We start from the raw sequence: 19583 nt of genomic DNA, 5'->3' as shown, positions 1-19583 counted from the left end.
TCCTGAAGCTTCCTGAGCTTGTCTTCCGGCAGGAATACCTTCGCCTGAACAGAGTCCAGGATCATTCCCAGGTAAGGAAGACGAACCGACGGACACAGCGTCGATTTTGGAAAATTTATCGTCCAACCAAACTCCTGTAGAGTCTGCATCGTGACGGACAGGTCGTTCACCAGACCCTGACTGGTCGCAGACTGAACCAGAATGTCGTCCAGATACTCCAGGACCGAGATGCCCTGGGCTCTCAATAAAGCCAGAACCGGCGCAAGCACCTTGGTGAAAACCCGCGGAGCCGAAGCAAGACCAAAGGGTAACGCCACGAATTGGTAGTGATCCTCCGCAATGGCGAATCGAAGGAACCTCTGGTGACCCTCGAAAATGGGGATGTGAAGATACGCATCCTTCAGATCGATGGACGCCATGAATTCCCCCGGAACCAGGGCAGCCACCACTGATCGCAGGGATTCCATGCGGAACTTGCGAACCCGCACAAAGCGGTTCAGAGCTTTCAAGTCCAGAATCGGACGTACCTTGCCCTCTTTTCTGGGCACAGTGAACAGATTGGAATAGAACCCCCGAAATCTGTCCCGATGAGGCACCGGAACCACCACTCCCTGAGCCCGCAGGTCCCGCACCGCCAGGTGCAGATCCCGCAAGCGCTCCGGAGACAGCTGAAGATTTGAGGGAAAAAAATCTGCTCGCCGGCCGAGATAGAAACTCGATCTTGTATCCAGATCGAACGATTTCCTGAACCCACCTGTCCCGAATGCGGGCCAGCCAGGGTTGAAGAAAACCGAGCAAACGTACCCAGAACTGGGTGAGGGCGCCCCTTCAGGCCGCATTGTTATGGGCTGCGAACCCGGACTGGCCGGACTTCTGCTTATCTGTCCACGGCTTTTTCGGGGAGCCTTGGCCCTTGAAGGGCTTGCCCTTATAGTGCGACCGAAAGGCACGAAAGGACCCCTGAGGGGGTCTAAACGAGGTAGTCTTCTTACCGCGAACAAACTTAGTCTTGTGAGTCTGGGGCAAGAGAGTGCTCTTACCCCCAGAAATACCCTTAATCAGAGTATCCAAAGATTCGCCAAAAAGGCGAGAGCCCGCGTAGGGCAAATTAGCTAAAGTTTTGCGAGAAGATTGGTCAACAGACCAACATTTCAGCCATATCAGGCGACGGTTCAACACCGCCACACTTTGGAGACGCGCAGCCAAAGGGACCATATCTAAGTCCGCATCACACAAATACATGACACCCTGATGAATCTGATCCACCATAGCCAATGTTGACGGCGGGGCAGAGTCAGCCACCAGGGTGCGCCTGAGCACCTGCGTCCAATCTGCAATAGCCTGGGCTGCCATAATGGAAGCAAAAATTGGCTTCAGCATAGAGGCCGCAACCGTATAAGAGTGACGGGCCAGAGACTCCAACCTCCTGTCCGTAGGGTCCCGGAATGCCGGGGTATCCTCAGCAGGAATCGCAGTGGATTTATTCAAAATCGCCACCGCGTGATCCACCTGAGGCGGCACACACCAAAGCTCATCAGTGGCGGGAGTAAAAGGATAACGCAGCTTAAACCTACTCGGCACAGCAAAAGGCTTCTTCAAATTGCGCCATTGTTCATCAACAGCGCGCTGATATTCCGTAGAGCAAGGAAAAACCTGCGACGTTTTGCGCTCTCTTTGCGTCCCGTAAGAGGACATCAAAACAGGAGGACATGGTTCATCCTCCAAATGCAGTGTTTGCTTGATAGAAGCAACCAACTCATCCATGAGTGCAAGCTCTTCAGACGAGCCAGGGGGAGAAACATCAACCCCTTCCACCTCAGCCTCCCCTTCAGACCCCGCAAGGTCTAGAGATGAGCGAGACCCTGAGAAGGGCACTCCAGCCATAGCATCCCCATCGCCCTCTGAATCAGAGGAAATTGACACTCTGGGCCTTTTTGTGGATCGATCAGCCACCAGCATCTGCACCTGAGCAGCTAAGTTAGCCACAATAGTAGCCAGATCAGCCCCCTCGGGGGAAGCAGCAGCCCCTTGGCCCCCTACCAAGGTGGGGGGAAACTTGCTTTCCTGAGAATCCATGCCCCAGTAGACTCAAGAAAAAAAAGGAGTACTGCCCCTTTAAGATCGCGGCGAGCGTAGCCCACCGCACTCACTGAATACACTGACCCCCACAGGGATAGGAATACTAGGCAAGGAATACAGGAATAAGGAAAGGTAAAACCTGGAGAGATCACACAGGCTGCTGCACCGATCGCTGTCCCAGAGGAAAAGGAAGTGATGCAAGACTGACCGCCCCTATGAAGCCTATGTAAGGCTACACAAACATGGCCGCTGGCTGAGGCTCCATAGGCAGATACAGAACAGCGCTGACATGAGGCCTGAGCGATCGCCACCAAAATGGCGGCGCTTGGCGCCAAAAAACGCTGCTCTTTCCACACAGGACCGGCCACCATAGCTCGCTGTAAAAAAATGGCGGACCGCAGCAGCGGTCGCCGCACAGTATGCCCAAAAATGTTGCACAAGCATGTCACATACAGCATGTCTCACAGAAAACTCAGCCTGTTACACAGAGCAGGAGAGCCCCCCCCCCCTCTTCAGCCCACAGAAAGGCAGCTATTACTGACAGGGAGCTCAACGTTTTTACACAGACATGCAGGGTCCCACAGTCCCAGACTGACACCCAAAACAGACAGGTCCCCACACAGAATACACTTAACATCCGGATGGCGTGGGGAGCCCGCACAAGCGATCAAACCACTGCACTAAGGACAGGGAGAGTCGCAGCCAGGACGCAGTGGAACTGCGGTGCGAAACCGCAAATGGCGTCCGGTGAGGTAGCCACCTCACCGCAGCATCCCTGCAGCGAACAGGGATGGGTCGTTCATATAGGCCAGGGAAACCTGAGCTGAACGCTCGATGGCAGGCTGGGAAGCCACTGGCCCTGAACCCCGGATAACCAGGGAGGCCAGCCCGAGACCCAGCTTTGCACGATCATCTTCATCAGAAGAAACTAAACTAGTGCTGAAAAATAACAGCTAAATAAAGAAGAGAAAACACTTCAAATAAAATCAAAGAGAGAGAATAGAGGCTGAGACTGAAATCCCAGCACAGGATAAGCCTGCTAACTCCTGAGCTAGACAATTGAAACTGAGGTAGGATTGCAGGAAGCAGGAGGGTATTGACTGAGGGGACCACCCCCTAGGGATGGGGTATGCTAAAAGCTTTAATATTAACATATTCTGTTGCCTAGCTACTCCTACGGAGCAAAGGTCAATAACCCATAGTGGCGAATGTGTAGAGGCGGCGACTGTCTGACGACGTAAGAGAAAAATATTTTTTAATGAGTTTACAACCCCTTTAAAAACAACAATAGGACATTTCTAATTCTCACCTATTTAGGTATTCACAGCTATGCCATTTGTTCAGGGTCCAACTAGGTTAGTCCCTGCTGGCACTTTCCTCCTCTGGGCTAGATTTACAACGGGAAGATTCTCTTACAAAAACGTTATCTACTATATACAAGGCCTTAATGCCCTTTGTCCATGAAGGTTTAGATCATTAACTGACAGCATGGCATGAAGAGGTTCAAGCGATAAATAGCGAGGATTTAGAGGATATTTTTTAATAACCCATGTTACAATTAGTAAGCGACCGCTTATGGTCCTTCATAGGATATACTTTACACCTCAGAGATTGCACAGGATTTATCCTTGTACTCCCTCGAGATGCTTGCGAAGCTTCGCTAATCTAGCCATCCTCACCTATATATTTTGGACTTGTCCGGCCATTTAAGTATTTTAGGGGGACGTGGCGCCTATAATTTTTCAATAAACCACTATCCCAATACCACTAACTGTAGAAACATTTTTTTGGGGGGTTGGTTAACTCCCTGGCCTCTACAAGGGTGCTCAGGACTCTATTAGGTCTTCTTTTATTCTATGCCAGCAAGGCGATTATCCTTAACTTGGAAATCTTCCATAACCCCTACTTTGAATTACTGGAATCAACTGGTTAACTTGGCCATTCCACTTTATAAATTCAGGTACAAGTCTAGGGGTTGCCCGAAAACATTCTTTAAGGTCTGGAACATTTGGCTCATTCCTCCCTCCACTACTGCCTCTCCAGAACCAAACCCTTCATAATGAGTTGGTTATGCTATCATGTGGATGTCAGTGGGGTTCACTTTTTTTATTTAGCTTTTTCCATACATGAGCTAACATAATGCATTGCAGTGTGAGGGACATTTGTCAGAAGTTACTTCTGCTGCTGATCTGTTACTTCTCTTTATTTTTCTCAGATTGCTGCGACAACTGAAGTACCATTTGAGTTAATTGTGTGGATGTGTTTTTTGTTTTCTATCTGCAAGCCTGGGGATTCCTAATAGGCTCTGTTATGTAATTTTAGATTTTTGTAATCCATAAAAAAGTTGCAATAAAAAAAAAAAAAAAAAAAAACACATTAAAGCCTTATGTTCAATGAATTTTAGCAAAATACTATGAACAAACCCAGATGGTGTAAAATGTCACAGGGAGTGCATAAAGCCACATGTCAACAGTAAAATGAAGAGGTTTTAAGCATATTAACACAGAGATTTAAATTTACCAGAGTTAGACCAGTGAAAGGGAAGGTTTGGTTGGGGGTTAGAGTGGGCGTTTAAGGCTCTGCACTTTGTCATACTGCACAGTAGTGTTTGTAAACCTTTTTTTTTTTTTTAGTCAAGGCACCCTTTAAAATTATGTAACCGATGATGTCATTGGTTGTACCGATGGCTAGGAGGTTGTAATGATGTACAATAAAAACCTGTGGCTTTGTGTAACTAAAAGGCAGGCTTGAGCCATCTGCTGGCTTGTATACAATGCTTGGGATATTTGTAGGCATTCTGAAGAAACCTGAAGGCACCCTGGATGAAAAAGACTGCTCTACAGTACTGTAATGAGTGAGCACCATTACAGACTTGATGATCTGCACTTGTACTGTGAGGGTGCAGAGAAGGCTTGCTGTACATACCCTCTAGTTGGTCCACCAACAGAAACCACCTGAAGTGGAAAATGTCCTCTGCCACGTCCACGTCTAGTCCCAGCCCACTGGCCAACCACCGTTCCAGCTATTTCAAGCTTCCCTCCCTGAGAAGGAATGGGCTGGACACCTTAGAAAAAGCAAAGATAATTCAGAAACAGACTAGTATTGGTCTTACTTAAACCATCCATATCTTGCTCCAGGTGCTCACAATGAAGAACACAACAACATTTCCCCAAACATATAAAAAAGGTACTTACGCATGCGACAGGGTTTTTTTTTTGTTTTGCATCAGAATTGGCTCTGCAGGTACATGTGCTAATGCAGGAATTTACAGAGAGCGAGCATGTGAGAAAGTTAAGATTTCACCCAATTTGCTCACAGATTCACAATCAAATGTTTTCTTTTTTTTTTTTAGAAAATTATTTATAGAAAAGCTCTGGACTTTAAATCTGTCCCAATCTGCGGGTTGTATCCCAGGCTCTGCCTATGCATGAAAATACTGATTGCGATATGCCTTACATATCGCCGTGCATGCCAGAGAGCAATAATTCTAGCAGTAGACCTTCTCCATAACGTTAAACTGATGACCTATAGGGGGCTTTTAAAGTGTCGCCTATGGAAAATATAGGGTGTCGCCATTTCACGGGCACATGCAAATTGAAAGGTTTGACATGTTCGGAAGCTTTTTACTTGGTGCAACCTCATCTTTATGTTTTTTCCAAAAAATGGGCATTTATTGCATTGCGTTTGTACGCCCTAATATTAACGTTAATGTTTTTTACTGAAATGTTGCATTTCCTAGACCTTTGCGGTAATGTGTGACATAAAAAATGGGAACTACCGCTATTTTATTCTTTAGCATGTCTACTTTCAGACAATATAGGTTTTGGGGGGGGGGGTTGAAGAAGTTTTTAGGCCTAAAATGATTTTTTTAAAGCATGCGTGCTAAAATAGCTCTGGCAGCGAAAGGGTTAGACACCACTTGCTTCACCCTTTAGAGCCTGGCATGATCAAGACAAGAAGCAGGTGGTGGACAAAGAATTAAACAAAATCATTTCCCAGCAGTCACATATTCCATTTTAAAAATGTGATGAAAAGAATATCACATGTAATTTAATGGAACCATATCCAATCAATATAAATTAAGCTGAAATCTGGTAAAAACTTACCAGAGAATCCTCTTCCTCTACCTGGAGGTGGAGGCATTGGTCCAAAGGGTCGCGGGTACACAGCAGCAGGGTAAAAAGGCATGGCGGGTGGAGGCGGGAATGGCAGTGGGTGGCTCTGTCTTGTAAAGTGTAGCCCTTCTAGGATACTTTGTCTCATCTTGTCTACTTTGGCAGCTTGTTCTGCCTGCGCCAAATAGAGAGAACAATGTATTAGAAAATACCAGTAGGAAGTCACATTACACAAAGGTTCAAAAGATGTGCTCACCATGACTGGTGTCCGGGAATCATACTAGCAGATTGCAAGGCCAGAAACAAATTCTAAAATGAAAACCTGTCAACATATTCTGCAGACCATGCAGAGTTGTCCTATCTGTCCATTACCACAAAAAACTTACAGTTGACGGATAATATTTCTAACTGATGATCCTGCACGACTGTCTCTGTCCCTACAATCACCAGTAGGACCAGTAGAATCACATGCACTGGATCTTGTGGGTCAGTGACTTAGAAAAGTAATGAAGCCAAATAGAGCCAGACAAAAATGATTGCAGGTGGTAAGCAATGCGTATCGAAATAGTGGAAAAAGATACCATGCTAGTACGCCCAGATCCCACTAATATGTATAACAGAATGTGTATGGTAGCAAAAGGGACTGTAAAAGGACATACATGTAGTGAGCAAAACCAACAAAACAAATATCACAAAAAATTCCAAATTCATAATACAAAAGTTAAAAAAAAAAAAAAAAAAAAGACATAATAGTAGCCAAACCCATGTGTTGTACTCGGGTAAAGTTCACAAAAAATATTCCCGTTTTTAAAAAACTGGTCCACACAATCAACGCGTTTTGACAACACTTTCTTCTTCAGAAGCACATCAGCAGCCTTCATATTAGACATCTGACACACAAAAATATGTAAAAACCACTGCTGTAATTCTCACCAATACCCAGTGTGCTCCACCATTGTTATATGATCATGTATCTGTGGACGCCGGTTGATAGAACTGCTTTCTGATTAAGCATGTTCTATTAATGTGGGGTGATCGTTGTAATTACTGGTGCCACATGCATACACATATGATCCACTACATGCCCCCTGATGTTCCATCATGTTGCTGACTCACTGGAACTATCTTTATATCACATCATATATGTTCACATGCGCTCCTGAAGAAAGAAGAGTGCTTTCAAACCCAGTCGAACTTCTTATGTGAACAAATTTTGTAAAAATAGTAGTATTTAGATGTCAACTTTACCTGGGTACAACACATGAATGTGGTTATTACTACGTTGTTTTTAACTTTTATATCATCAATTTGGAATTTCATGTGATAGATTTGGTTTGTTGGTGTTGCTCACTACATATGCCCTTTTAGTCCCGTTGCTACAACACACATTCTTCTATGCAGTCAAAAATGGCAAGCCAGGTATTCTTTTATGTACGAATTTCATGAATATGGCCATTTTATATCCATTAGAACACTTTAATTCACCCAGATATTATTCTTTGTACTTAAAGCTCTCTATGCCAATACCTGGAGGGGTTGCAAGCAAGGAGGGGGGGGGGGATCTAGGTTTTTAACCAGTTCCCACCCAGCCTATAGCAGATTGACAGAAAAGTGGGACTCTCCTCCTTCTGGGTAGACATCATATAACATCCTCTGGGTCACGTAGCTCATGCGCGCCCCCGGGGGTGCACAGCTCAGCGATCAGTGGTGAGCCATTTCCCCGGAACGCAGCAAATCATTGATCAGGGTAAAGAAAAAAGGACATTGGCTCTTTACCATGTGATCAGTTGTGTCCAGTCACAGCTGACATGTAAAAAATGCTGGTTATCTGCATTTCCTTTCCTCAGCGCTGTCCCTGTGTGAGGAAAGGAAAGCTGGTAACTAGATTTCCTGTGACAGCAGACATATACACTGATAATCAGTGCAGACTATCAGTGGCTGTCAGTACAGACTCATCAGCACACCTCAGTGAAGAAAAATGTTATAATAGAAATAAAGAAAGGTTTTTTTTTTTTTTAATTTTGTTTTATTCTTTTTTTTTTTTTTTAGAAAAAAAATAAAAATAAACTCAGTGGTGATTAAATACCACCAAAAGAAAGCTCTAGCTGTCTCAAAAAAACTATAAAAATTTCATTTGGGTACAGAATTGCATGAACGCAACACTGAAAATTGGCCTGGGCAGGAAGGGGCTGAAAGTGCCCAGTAAGCAAGTGGTAAATAGAAAATATCAAGGCATGTAAAGGAACATTACATGACTTACCTTGTGTTCTGGTCACATACCTGACCATCGCAGAGGTCAATTAGTGAGGCCTTTTCCCTGGTAGCTTTAATATACTTGGACTGAAACAATTTTCCATCAAAATACATCCAAGGGCAGCAGTGTTCCCAAGGGATAGGCTGTCCACAGGCATCATTGGCCAGTAGTGCCATGTCCACTCCACTCATGAACAACGCAGACAGCTGAATTCCTCTAGGGTCCAAATTTTCAATCTAAAAACCACAAGTTCCATGTTAGAATGCTCATTCTCAAAATCAATGAAATTTTAATGAGAACTATTTTTTCATAATACACATTTAAAAGTATATGTAAACCCGATTACACAGTATTGATGGGGAAATCAAGCGACTTTCCTTCCTTCAATCCGTGGTTGAAGAAAATAAATTTTCTTAATGTAAAGCCAGCTTAAGGCAAGACTTTGAGCCTAAAGCATTTAGACTGACATTTATATTGGGGTCTACACAATAACATGTATTTAATACATACCTTGAGTTCCTGGAGTTGCTCAGGCTCATAGAGTTTGGGTGACAGTGCCTGGGAGAGGAAGGCATCAAGCTCCTGGCGCCGAAGTATTCTGATACCTGGCCATTGCACCATATAGCTGCAAAACAAATGTTTGTGAGTCACACGCCAAAAAGACACAACATGCATGATATTAAAGTGACTGCTGCTTAACCAAAAAAAAAAAAACAAACAATTCCTGCCATAAGACCGTACATACTTACCGACATGTGGCGAGGGTCAACACCTTTGCCTCTTTAGGGCTGCAGCCTCTGGCAAAGTCTTCAACAGTCAACTCACTTCTGGGAGTGTTTAGTGCATTGTTGAGTGCCTGTGTCCTACACAGTGCAAGCTTCCTTGCTCTATCCTCCATGTCATTACAGGACTCAGCAGTAGAACCAAGGCAGGTGGTGGGGAAATTTAGGCATTTTGACATTCACAGAAGTGTTAAATGTCATACACTTGCCAGAGGCTGCAGCATACAAAAGACTTTTGGACTCACCATCCACCAGGGCCATACAGTGTCTTGAAAATATATTCATACTCCTTGAAATTTTCCACTTTTTGTAATGTTACAAACAAAAAATGGGATTTTTGACTTACCGTAAAATCCATTTCTTTGATGGACACAGCTCCTGATGTTCATAACCATTGGGTTATACTGCCCCCTACAGGAGAGGGACACTAGGCAGAAAAAGAATCGGACTAAGCCTATGGGCAGTCCCAGGGGGTAAACTCCCTATCCCTGCTATAGGTACAAGTAGTGTCAGAACGGATTTTACGGTAAGTCGAAATCCCGTTTCGGCTTTCATTCATTGACAGACAGCTCCTGATCTGCATAACCATTGGGACATCACAAAGCAGTGTTACACATGAGGGGTGGGAACAGCAAAAAAATTCCCAAAGCTAAACAAACAGTAGCCAACCAGGCAACAGGAGCTCAACCAAAACAACTGGAGCCCATCTGAAAAGAACACACCGTCAAAGAGAATCAGATCCTCTAAACAGCAGCCCACAAAACCTTGCAGCCAAAAGAAGCAAGATTCCAACACATCCACTTTGTAAAAAGTGTGCACCGACGACCAGGTGGCCGCCTTGCAAACCTGTGTCACTGACGCCTGACAGAAGGCCCAGGAGGCACTAAGCGCCCGAGGAGAATTCACCTTGACAGGGAAAGGAAAACCCTGACCCTTGATGGGATAGACCTGAATCTGTCTGATCCATCTGGAACTGGTGGCAGAGGATGCAGGACAACCCTTTCTGAGGCCCATCCGTGAAGACAAATACAGGTCCCTCTCAAAAAATTAGCATATTGTGATAAAGTTCATTATTTTCTGTAATGTACTGATAAACATTAGACTTTCATATATTTTAGATTCATTACACACAACTGAAGTAGTGCAAGCCTTTTATTGTTTTAATATTGATGATTTTGGCATACAGCTCATGAAAAACCAAAATTCCCATCTCACAAAATTAGCATATTTCATCCGACCAATAAAAAAAAAAAAGTGTTTTTAATACAAAAAAAGTCAACCTTCAAATAATTATGTTCAGTTATGCACTCAATACTTGGTCGGGAATCCTTTTGCAGAAATGACTGTTTCAATGCGGCGTGGCATGGAGGCAATAAGCCTGTGGCACTGCTGAGGTGTTATGGAGGCCCAGGATGCTTCGATAGCGGCCTTGAGCTCATCCAGAGTGTTGGATCTTGCGTCTCTCAACTTTCTCTTCATAGCATCCCACAGATTCTCTATGGGGTTCAGGTCAGGAGAGTTGGCAGGCCAATTGAGCACAGTAATACCATGGTCAGTAAACCATTTACCAGTGGTTTTGGCACTGTGAGCAGGTGCCAGGTCGTGCTGAAAAATGAAATCTTCATCTCCATAAAGCTTATCAGCAGATGGAAGCATGAAGTGCTCCAAAATCTCCTGATAGCTAGCTGCATTGACCCTGCCCTTGATAAAACACAGTGGACCAACACCAGCAGCTGACATGGCACCCCAGACCATCACTGACTGTGGGTACTTGACACTGGACTTCAGGCATTTTGGCATTTCCCTCTCCCCAGTCTTCCTCCAGACTCTGGCACCTTGATTTCCAAATGACATGCAAAATTTGCTTTCATCCGAAAAAAGTACTTTGGACCACTGAGCAACAGTCCAGTGCTGCTTCTCTGTAGCCCAGGTCAGGCGCTTCTGCCGCTTTTTCTGGTTCAAAAGTGGCTTGACCTGGGGAATGCGGCACCTGTAGCCCATTTCCTGCACACGCCTGTACACGGTGGCTCTAGATGTTTCTACTCCAGACTCAGTCCACTGCTTCCGCAGGTCCCCCAAGGTCTGGAATCGGTCCTTCTCCACAATCTTCCTCAGGGTCCGGTCACCTCTTCTCGTTGTGCAGCGTTTTCTGCCACACTTTTTCCTTCCCACAGACTTCCCCACTGAGGTACCTTGATACAGCACTCTGGGAACAGCCTATTCGTTCAGAAATTTCTTTCTGTGTCTTACCCTCTTGCTTGAGGGTGTCAATGATGGCCTTCTGGACAGCAGTCAGGTCGGCAGTCTTACCCATGATTGCGGTTTTGAGTAAAGAACCAGGCTGGGAGTTTTTAAAAGCCTCAGGAATCTTTTGCAGTTGTTTAGAGTTAAATAGTTGATTCAGATGATTAGGTTAATAGCTCGTTTAGAGAACCTTTTCATGATATGCTAATTTTTTTAGATAGGAATTTTGGGTTTTAATGAGCTGTATGCCAAAATCATCAATATTAAAACAATAAAAGGCTTGCACTTCTTCAGTAGTGTGTAATGAATCTAAAATATATGAAAGTCTAATGTTTATCAGTACATTACAGAAAATAATGAACTTTATCACAATATGCAAATTTTTTGAGAGGGACCTGTAGTGTCTGACTTCCTGAAAGACTCCGTAGCTGCCAGGTACACCCTAGTTGCCTGGACCACATCCAAGGCATGCAAGGCAATTTCCTTCGGATGTTTAGGCCTGGGACACAGGGAAGGAAACACACTATCTTCATTCAAATGAAAATCAGAGACAACCTTTGGGAGGAGCGACAGACGGGCGAAGAACCACCTTATCTCTGTGAATCACCAGGTAAGGTGAATGAACGCCGCCAGTTTTGACACCCTGCGCGAAGAGGTAGTAGCCACCCAAAAAAGCCACCTTCCGAGAAAGCGTAAGCAAGGGAATCTCCTGAAGATTCTCAAAGGGAGGCTTCTGGAGGACCGAAAGCACCAAATTGAGGTCCCAAAGGCAGCAACGGAGGAGACCGCACTGGAAGAACCAAATGTCGGACACCCTGGATAAAGGTACGCACCAGGGAGTGTGTGGCCAAGGGTCGTTGGAAGAAGACCGCCAAAGCCGACACCTGGCCCTTCATGGTACTCAAGGCCAATTTCTTTTCAACCCTCCGTTGAAGGAAGGCAACGATCTGAGCCACCGAGAAGGAGCGAGGATGAACTCCAAGAGATTCACACCATGCAATGTACGTCTTCTACGTATGCTGATAGATCTTCCTAGATGTAGATTTCCTAGCTTTTAACAGCGTAGGAATCACTGACTCAGATAAACCTATCTTTCAGAACCTGGCTTTCAACAGCCAAGCCGTCAAAGTCAGCGATTGTAAAGAAGAATGGAAGATTGGTCTTTGGGACAGCAGATCCTCCCTGAGAGGAAGCTTCCAAGGAATGTTGGCGCCTAGCTGGACCAGATCGGCGTACCAAGCCTGGCGAGGCCAGTCCGGTGCCACTAAGATGACCGGAATTACTTCTGCCTCGATCCTGCGTAGAAGTCTTGGCAGAAGCTTGAGAGGTGGGAAGATGTAAATCAGACGATACTGACCCCACTGGGCCACCAGCGCGTCTGTGGCGTCCGCCAGAGGATCCCGTGACCGAGCCGCAAACCTCTGCACCGTTCTGTTGAGCTGAGATGCTCCACCGGAGACACAACTGATGAAACACCTACGGATGAAGGGACCACTCCCCTTGGTCCAACGCCTGCCGACTGAGGTAATCTGCCTGACAGTTTTCAACCCTGGGAATGCCTACGGCGGGGAGGGCTGGAATGAACTGTTCTGCCCACCTTAGAATACCGGCTACCTCCAGAGCCGCCAGGACACTTCTTGTGCCCCCCCCCGGTGATTGCCATAAGCCACAGCCTTGGTATTGTCCGATTGAATGCGCACTGGGCATCCCTGAAGACGATCCATCCAATGGTCCAGACACAGTCTGATTGCTCTGAGTTCCTAAACATTGATTGGTAGTCTGGACTCTTCCAAAATCCAGATCCCCCGAGCAGAATGTTTGCCGAGGACAGTTCCCCAGCCAGACAGGCTGGCCTCCTTGGTGACCACTATCCAATACAAGGGGAGGAAGGATTTGCACCAGAGAACAAATCCACCATATCAGGGGATTCTTCACTACCCCCCTCAGCCAAATCTGATTGTCCAGAGACTGCGGAGCCTTGTCCCAGTCTTGGCCACAATCTCCCTTTGCAGGGACCTCGTCTGGAACTGTGCAAACAGAAACACCTCAAAAGGTAGACACCAGGTCCAGGAAAAGCATAAAAGTCCGGAGGGATAACCATCTTCTGGACAACAGGAGATGAATTGCAGCCTGCAATTTCTGGAATTTGCCAAGAGGAAAAGGAACTCTGGCTAAGGAGAAGTCCAGAGTCAGACCCAGATATTCCAGCTTTGTAGACAGAACCAGAGCAGACTTCTGAAATTTCAGAACCCAGGCAAACTCCCGCAGAGTTCGCATGGTGATCTCCAGGTATTCCACCAGAGCAGTAGGAGACACTGCTCACAGAAGGAGGTCGTCCAAGAAGCCCAGTACCGTGACTCCCCATTGGCGTAATAAAGCTAGCACCGGTGCTAACACTTTTGTGAAGACCAGAGGACCAGAGGCGAGACCAAAGAGTAACGCCAAAAACTGATAATGTTCCTCTTCTACGGCAAAGCGGAGGAAGTGCTGGTGTCCGGCAGATATCGGAATGTGAAGTTAAGCATCCTTGATGTCGATAATAGAAAACCCCTCTGATGCAGGGATGCCGCCACCACCATGTGAATAGACTCCATTCTGAACTTCTGCACCTGCACAAAGCAGTTCAGCGCCTTGAGGTCCAGGATTGGACACGCCTTGCCCTCCTTCCACAGCCGAAATCACTGCCCACAAGGCTCCACTGTCATGGCCATTGCTATTTTCAATGGCTAACCACCGCAAAATGGGCGCCGGACTACACAAACATGGCCACCTTGGATAGAAACACACAGGCTACAACAAAAAACAAAATGGTGACCCCACCGGGCTTCCAGGGACCCAGGACAATGACAGACTCAGGCAGGACGCCCCCCCCCCCCCGGATTGTCCGGTTACCGGCAGTGCACCCCCCCCCCATCGCCAGTATAGCGCCCTGCCCCTACCCTAGCAGATGGACCAGACCACCCAAACAGCCCCAGCATAAGTGAAGGGGGGGTTAAGGATGGGGGACAGATGAAAGGGGGGCACCTGACAGGAAGGAGGGGAACACGGGGTCCGACCAGCCCAAGGAAGGGCCCATGTCCACCCCAAAACCCTCGAGGGGGAGAGGCAGCTACTCACCATACCAGGACACCACTCCAGTCAGAACCCCTCTCTATTGAAATGGGGGGGGGGGCTGTAGGCCAGGAGGGACGCTGCGCCTTGGGCCGAGAACCATTCGATTCTTTTTCTGCCTAGTATCCTACTCCTGTAGGGGGCAGTATAATCCAATGGTTATGAAGGTCAGGAGCTGTGTCTCTCAATGGACGAAAGAGAAACGTAAATTTATTTTATTGGGATTTTTCATTGCTTGTGTTGAAAACAAACGCAATTCTAACCCCACTAACAATAGTAAATCGAGTGTTCTCTAAAATTAAAATTTTCGTAACATTTTTTACTAGTATAAGGCCAGCTTAAGCTGGGGGAACTCAGTGCAGCGGGACAGACCTCCTCTGCCTAGAATCAGCCATGTTATGTTGCAACCAACTGGAGATGCAACATAGCTCAGAGTACGAAGCAAGGCCTCAGGTACTCACAAACCCAATTGCTGGGTCAAATGGCTGGAGGTGACCAAGTCATTGCAAGCGAGCAACAGGAACAGACGAATTGAGGTTTCACATGACATGAGAAAGAAAGGATCATGCGCAGGACACTTCACAGAGTGGATGATGTCAGAGCTAAATCCCTTCATGCTAAACCTTCTGTGGCAAAGCCGGCAGCAATGGGAAATTAGAAAATGTAAAATAGTGAGATAGCTCCCCATGCTCCTGTCCAATTGCCTTACTCAACAGCGTCTTCAGAGACAATGCAAGCACTGAGGCAATGCCATGGCTCTGGAGAGTGTTCCCCGGCTAGCTTTCACCAGTACACAGAGGTCTGAAAAGTGCCTGAAGGTCACATTCCAGGTTAGCTTAGTGCTGCATTTGGCACTGGGTACGGCACTCCAAAGTCAAGCTAAGGGGATGACTGCTATACCAGTTCAAGCAGTGATGAGGTCAGGTTGTTGATTAAATGTTTAAAAAAATAAAAATAAAATCATGGTTAGACTTGTCAAGAGTTGAGAAAAATACATCTATCCTCTTAGGACACCAGCAAACAACAGAGGCATGCTGGGCTGTAATGGGTTATCCAGGGCTGACCCACATTTTCTTTTTGTTTGACAATTCTCTTGTAGGAAGCAGTATAACCCAACAGTTATTGACCCTCCAATGTCCCCCATGGCTGGTTCTCATTAGCCACATTGGAAAATGTTTTCATGTTCAGGCAGGTGTCCTTCTTGGATGGCTTTAGGGGGCAGTGCCTAGCATTTTTACACTGCAAGAAACACAAGCGGTGAGAGGGTGAAAGAGGGCTACAGAGCAGAAAATGTTGCACACAGCAATTTTCCACCACTGTCACCTGTGTTCGTGTGAACAGGGCAAAGCAATGGTTTACTATGTGCCCTTGTGGAAATGGGCTTTTTTCTAGTGCAGAACTTTTCCAATTTCTGCATACTTGTGCGCAAGCCTTAAATGGATGTGAAAGAAAAGCTTTACTCCAGGTGTGTCCATGAATTTTCTACAAAATCCCTGGCAATACCAATGAACAACCATCATTTTTTTTTTTTTTTTTGCACATACACCAAGTGTATTATCTTAAGGAATACAAAAGGAAGTCACTCACCGTAATACACAGCAGAGCACCATAAGATGAGTGGGGACATTAGCAGGATTAAGCATGGCTGGTGTGTCAGATCTCATACAGGCCAAAAAAGCTCTCATCCTTCGGTTCTTGTCCTCAACTGCTTTGCCCAACCACAGCTTCTTTAGATTAGGACAGGTCCATTCCCGAAAGGCAAGGGCTTCCACCAGCTCTGGCGTCTGAGGGGACTTTCCCTTATAGGCTGCCCACTCCTTAATAATGACTGGGTAATCTATGACAAAATGAAATGTAAAATGAATATTGGGTGCAACTCTGATCTGTCATAATATTCAAAATTATATTTATTTTTTTCCAACTCAATCTGTTTATTTCAGTTTTGAACAGTAATAGAAAACATACATTTCAATAAAGAAAAACACATGTACATCAAGTCATCGGTGGTGTATCACAACAAATATAGACGGGGCAATGTCCGTCACAATAACAATAGCAACAGTAATGAACATCATATCATGGCTTCGGTGATATAGATAGTAAGAGTAGTATATGTAAACCATGGGTAGCAATTGGTGACCCCAATTACCATTTACCCTACCCCTACCTAAACAGGGGAGAAGGAGAGCTCATAGTGAATTAGATAGGACATTTCGCATGAACTGTGTCTCATTAAAAGTAACAACTTGTAAACTGATTTCGTAATAAAATAAATTGCCAAGAATAAACTGAGAAGAAAGGGAAAATGGACGAGAGAGAGAGGTGTCGAGAGCAGTTGGGGTGGGACTTTATTATGCTTCAGTCTTTTGATGAGAGATATTGTATGCCATAATTATATTTTTAAAAGCAGATTCCTTTATCAACTGTCTTTACACATTGGAAGTAGAAATGGTAACAAAGAAGATAATCTGTTAAAAGATAAAGATGTCTTTTATTTTGTGTGGCTTCATGCTAGTACTTAATTACGGAGGGGCCCAACTTCAGGGCTAAGCACCCCTCACAATCAATTAGTTTAATGAAAGTGCCACTATTAGCCACTTAGGTATTCTTGCTGGACATTTACCATCGGTTGTAATCAAGTTAATGGAATCACTCTTGAAAAGAAGGATCAATGATCACTTAGAAACACACAACTTGCTGGACCTAAAGCAGAACGGCTTTACTTAGGGCAGAATTTTTTGACTATATTGTTAACGTTTAGGACCAGGGTGGTGCTGTAGACATAGCATATCTTGATTTCAGCAAGGCATTTCATACAGTTCCACATAATGATCTAATACTAAAGTTGTACAAGCTAGGATTTACCCCTTGGGTGGTTCAGTGGATATGCAGCTGGCTAAAGGATAGATACCAGAGTGTGGTTGTAAAAGGAGTTTACTCAGAATAGAGAGAAGTCACTAGTGGTCTACCACTAGGCTTTGTACTGGGTCCTGCTCATTTATTCTATATGTAAGTGATATAACTAATGGTTTGTTGGGCTATTGAAGATTGGGCACGGTTATCCTCGCAAGTTTTTTATGTGGTGTACGTAATTGTTTTCTGTTATGAACACTTTGCTTCTCTTACCATTGTCAGTGTATAATGTACTATAACTACTTCCATTCTATTGGTTATGTAGCATGCCTTTGTTTCAAAAAAGGAACATGGTTTGTTAAAAAAAAAAAAAAAAGTTTGTTAGGCAAGTTGTGTCTTTTTTGCTAAGAGAAAGGTGTATAAAATGTTTGCTATCCCTGAAAGGTGTCTAACATGGAACATTTGGCATTGTTGGACGATTGGTTAAAGTAGTGGTAATAGCAGTTCAATGTTTCTAAATGTAAAATAATGCACCTAGGGGGGAAAAATCCCCTAAGAGAGAGTACAACATTAGGGGAACAGTGTTGGCCAGCACTACAAAAGAAAAAGATTTGGGTGTACTTATTTCAGATGATTGCAAAATGAGCAAACAGTGTGACCAGGCAGTGGGGAAAGCAAATAGAATTCTAGGATGCATCACTAGAGGGATCACCAGCAGGAGGAAGGAGGTTCGGATTCCCTTTATAGATCTTCAGTGAGACCTCAGACAGGCAACAAAAATGGTTAAAGGTTTTGGGGATAAAACCTATCAGGAGAGACTTCAGGATCTTAATATATCCAGTCTGGAGGAAAGAAGAGAAAGGGGAGACATGACTGAAAACTTTAAAAACAATCAAGGGGGTAAATAAGGTTCAGGAGGCCAGTTTCTTCAATATGAAACCAAAATCAAGCACGCAGGGACATGACCTCAAAACTAACTTTGATCTTTCCTCCAGTTAATCTTAGAAAGTATTATTTTACTGAAAGGGTAGTTGATGCTTGGAAAAAACTTCCAGCACAGGTAGTGAGACAGTCAACAGTAAATGGCTTCAAACATGTTTGAGACACCTAGATCTATACTTCGTCAAAAAAGAAGGAAAAAAAAAAAAATACAAAACATGGAGGGGAAAAAAAAAAAAAAACAGGGCAGACTCGATGGACCACTCGGTCTTTATTCTGCCTTCACTTTTCACTTGAGGCACCCCATTTTAAAAAGTAAAAAACTAAATAGTTTTATATAAATGCAGCAACATCCACACATGTAGAACACCCAACATTAGAGGTGATTTATTCTCCCAAAGAAAACAAGAAAGCAAATAAACAAGGGTGCTGTGTAGGCCCCCGATGTCCTCCTCATGAAACGAGGACATCATTGGTTGTTAGGATGCCAGCAGCTGGAAGGTTGTAATGGTGCACAATAAAAACCTGTGGCTTTCTGCAACTAAAAAGGCAGGCTTCATCCACTTGTATACAAGTTTTGGACATTTTTTAGGCATTTCGCCAAGGCACCCCTGGGTTAGAGGGTGCGCAGCGTGTAGCCTCAATGTTAAGGCAGCTGAGCACTGCCTGGGAACTGCTGAGAACAAGTCTCTTCTGGTAATAGCATGTGTCAAACAAGCCATTTAAAACCAGTCAATAACCGTAACCGAAGCTTTTTTTTTTTATTATTGACCATAAAATGATCTTTCACACTAAAGGCAGTAACACAAATCCTGATAATCTTTTATAAAGATTATGCCAAGGCGCAAAAATAAAAAACACGCATGCAGTACATTTCTACGATAGATGTACATTTCTCCATGTTTTATTCCTTGAAATACCCCTTAGGCCCCTTTCACATGGGCGCCCGACGGAGTCCATTCTGCTAAGCGGGGGATTGATCCGCCTATCCCCGCTGAGCAGGCGGATGACGGAGCCGTCAGATCCCCGTTGTCCTCTATGGGGAGATCGGATGAGAACGGACTCCGCCTGTCCGTTCTCATCCGATCCTCCAGACAGATGGAAAATAGGGTTTCCATCCGTCCGGATTTCACAGACAGGATCGGATAGCAGTGGGTGTCAGTGGAGATGCCCCATAGGGATGAATGGAGAATCCTATCAGGTCTG

At 45.0% G+C, this 19583-nt stretch overlaps 1 protein-coding gene across 1 annotated transcript in view; it reads right to left on the bottom strand.

The window, feature by feature from the left end:
* The window catches only part of FAM120A (family with sequence similarity 120 member A), a 134076-nt gene that overhangs the window by 16291 nt on the left and 98202 nt on the right, over positions 1-19583 (bottom strand). Inside the window, exons 11-15 of the mRNA XM_082265481.1 lie at positions 16173-16422; positions 8959-9073; positions 8475-8684; positions 6186-6369; positions 5005-5143 (exon numbers count right to left, since the gene is read on the bottom strand). Of these exons, the coding sequence (XP_082121607.1) occupies positions 5005-5143; positions 6186-6369; positions 8475-8684; positions 8959-9073; positions 16173-16422 (898 nt within the window). The remainder of the gene's footprint in view (positions 1-5004; positions 5144-6185; positions 6370-8474; positions 8685-8958; positions 9074-16172; positions 16423-19583) is intronic.

The sequence above is a fragment of the Pelophylax lessonae genome (genome assembly GCF_965119305.1).
Source record: "Pelophylax lessonae genome assembly, chromosome: 8".
NCBI classification, from domain to species: domain Eukaryota; kingdom Metazoa; phylum Chordata; class Amphibia; order Anura; family Ranidae; genus Pelophylax; species Pelophylax lessonae.
The sequence above is the reverse complement of the archived record's forward strand: the minus strand, read 5'-3'. Positions and strand labels throughout refer to the sequence as shown.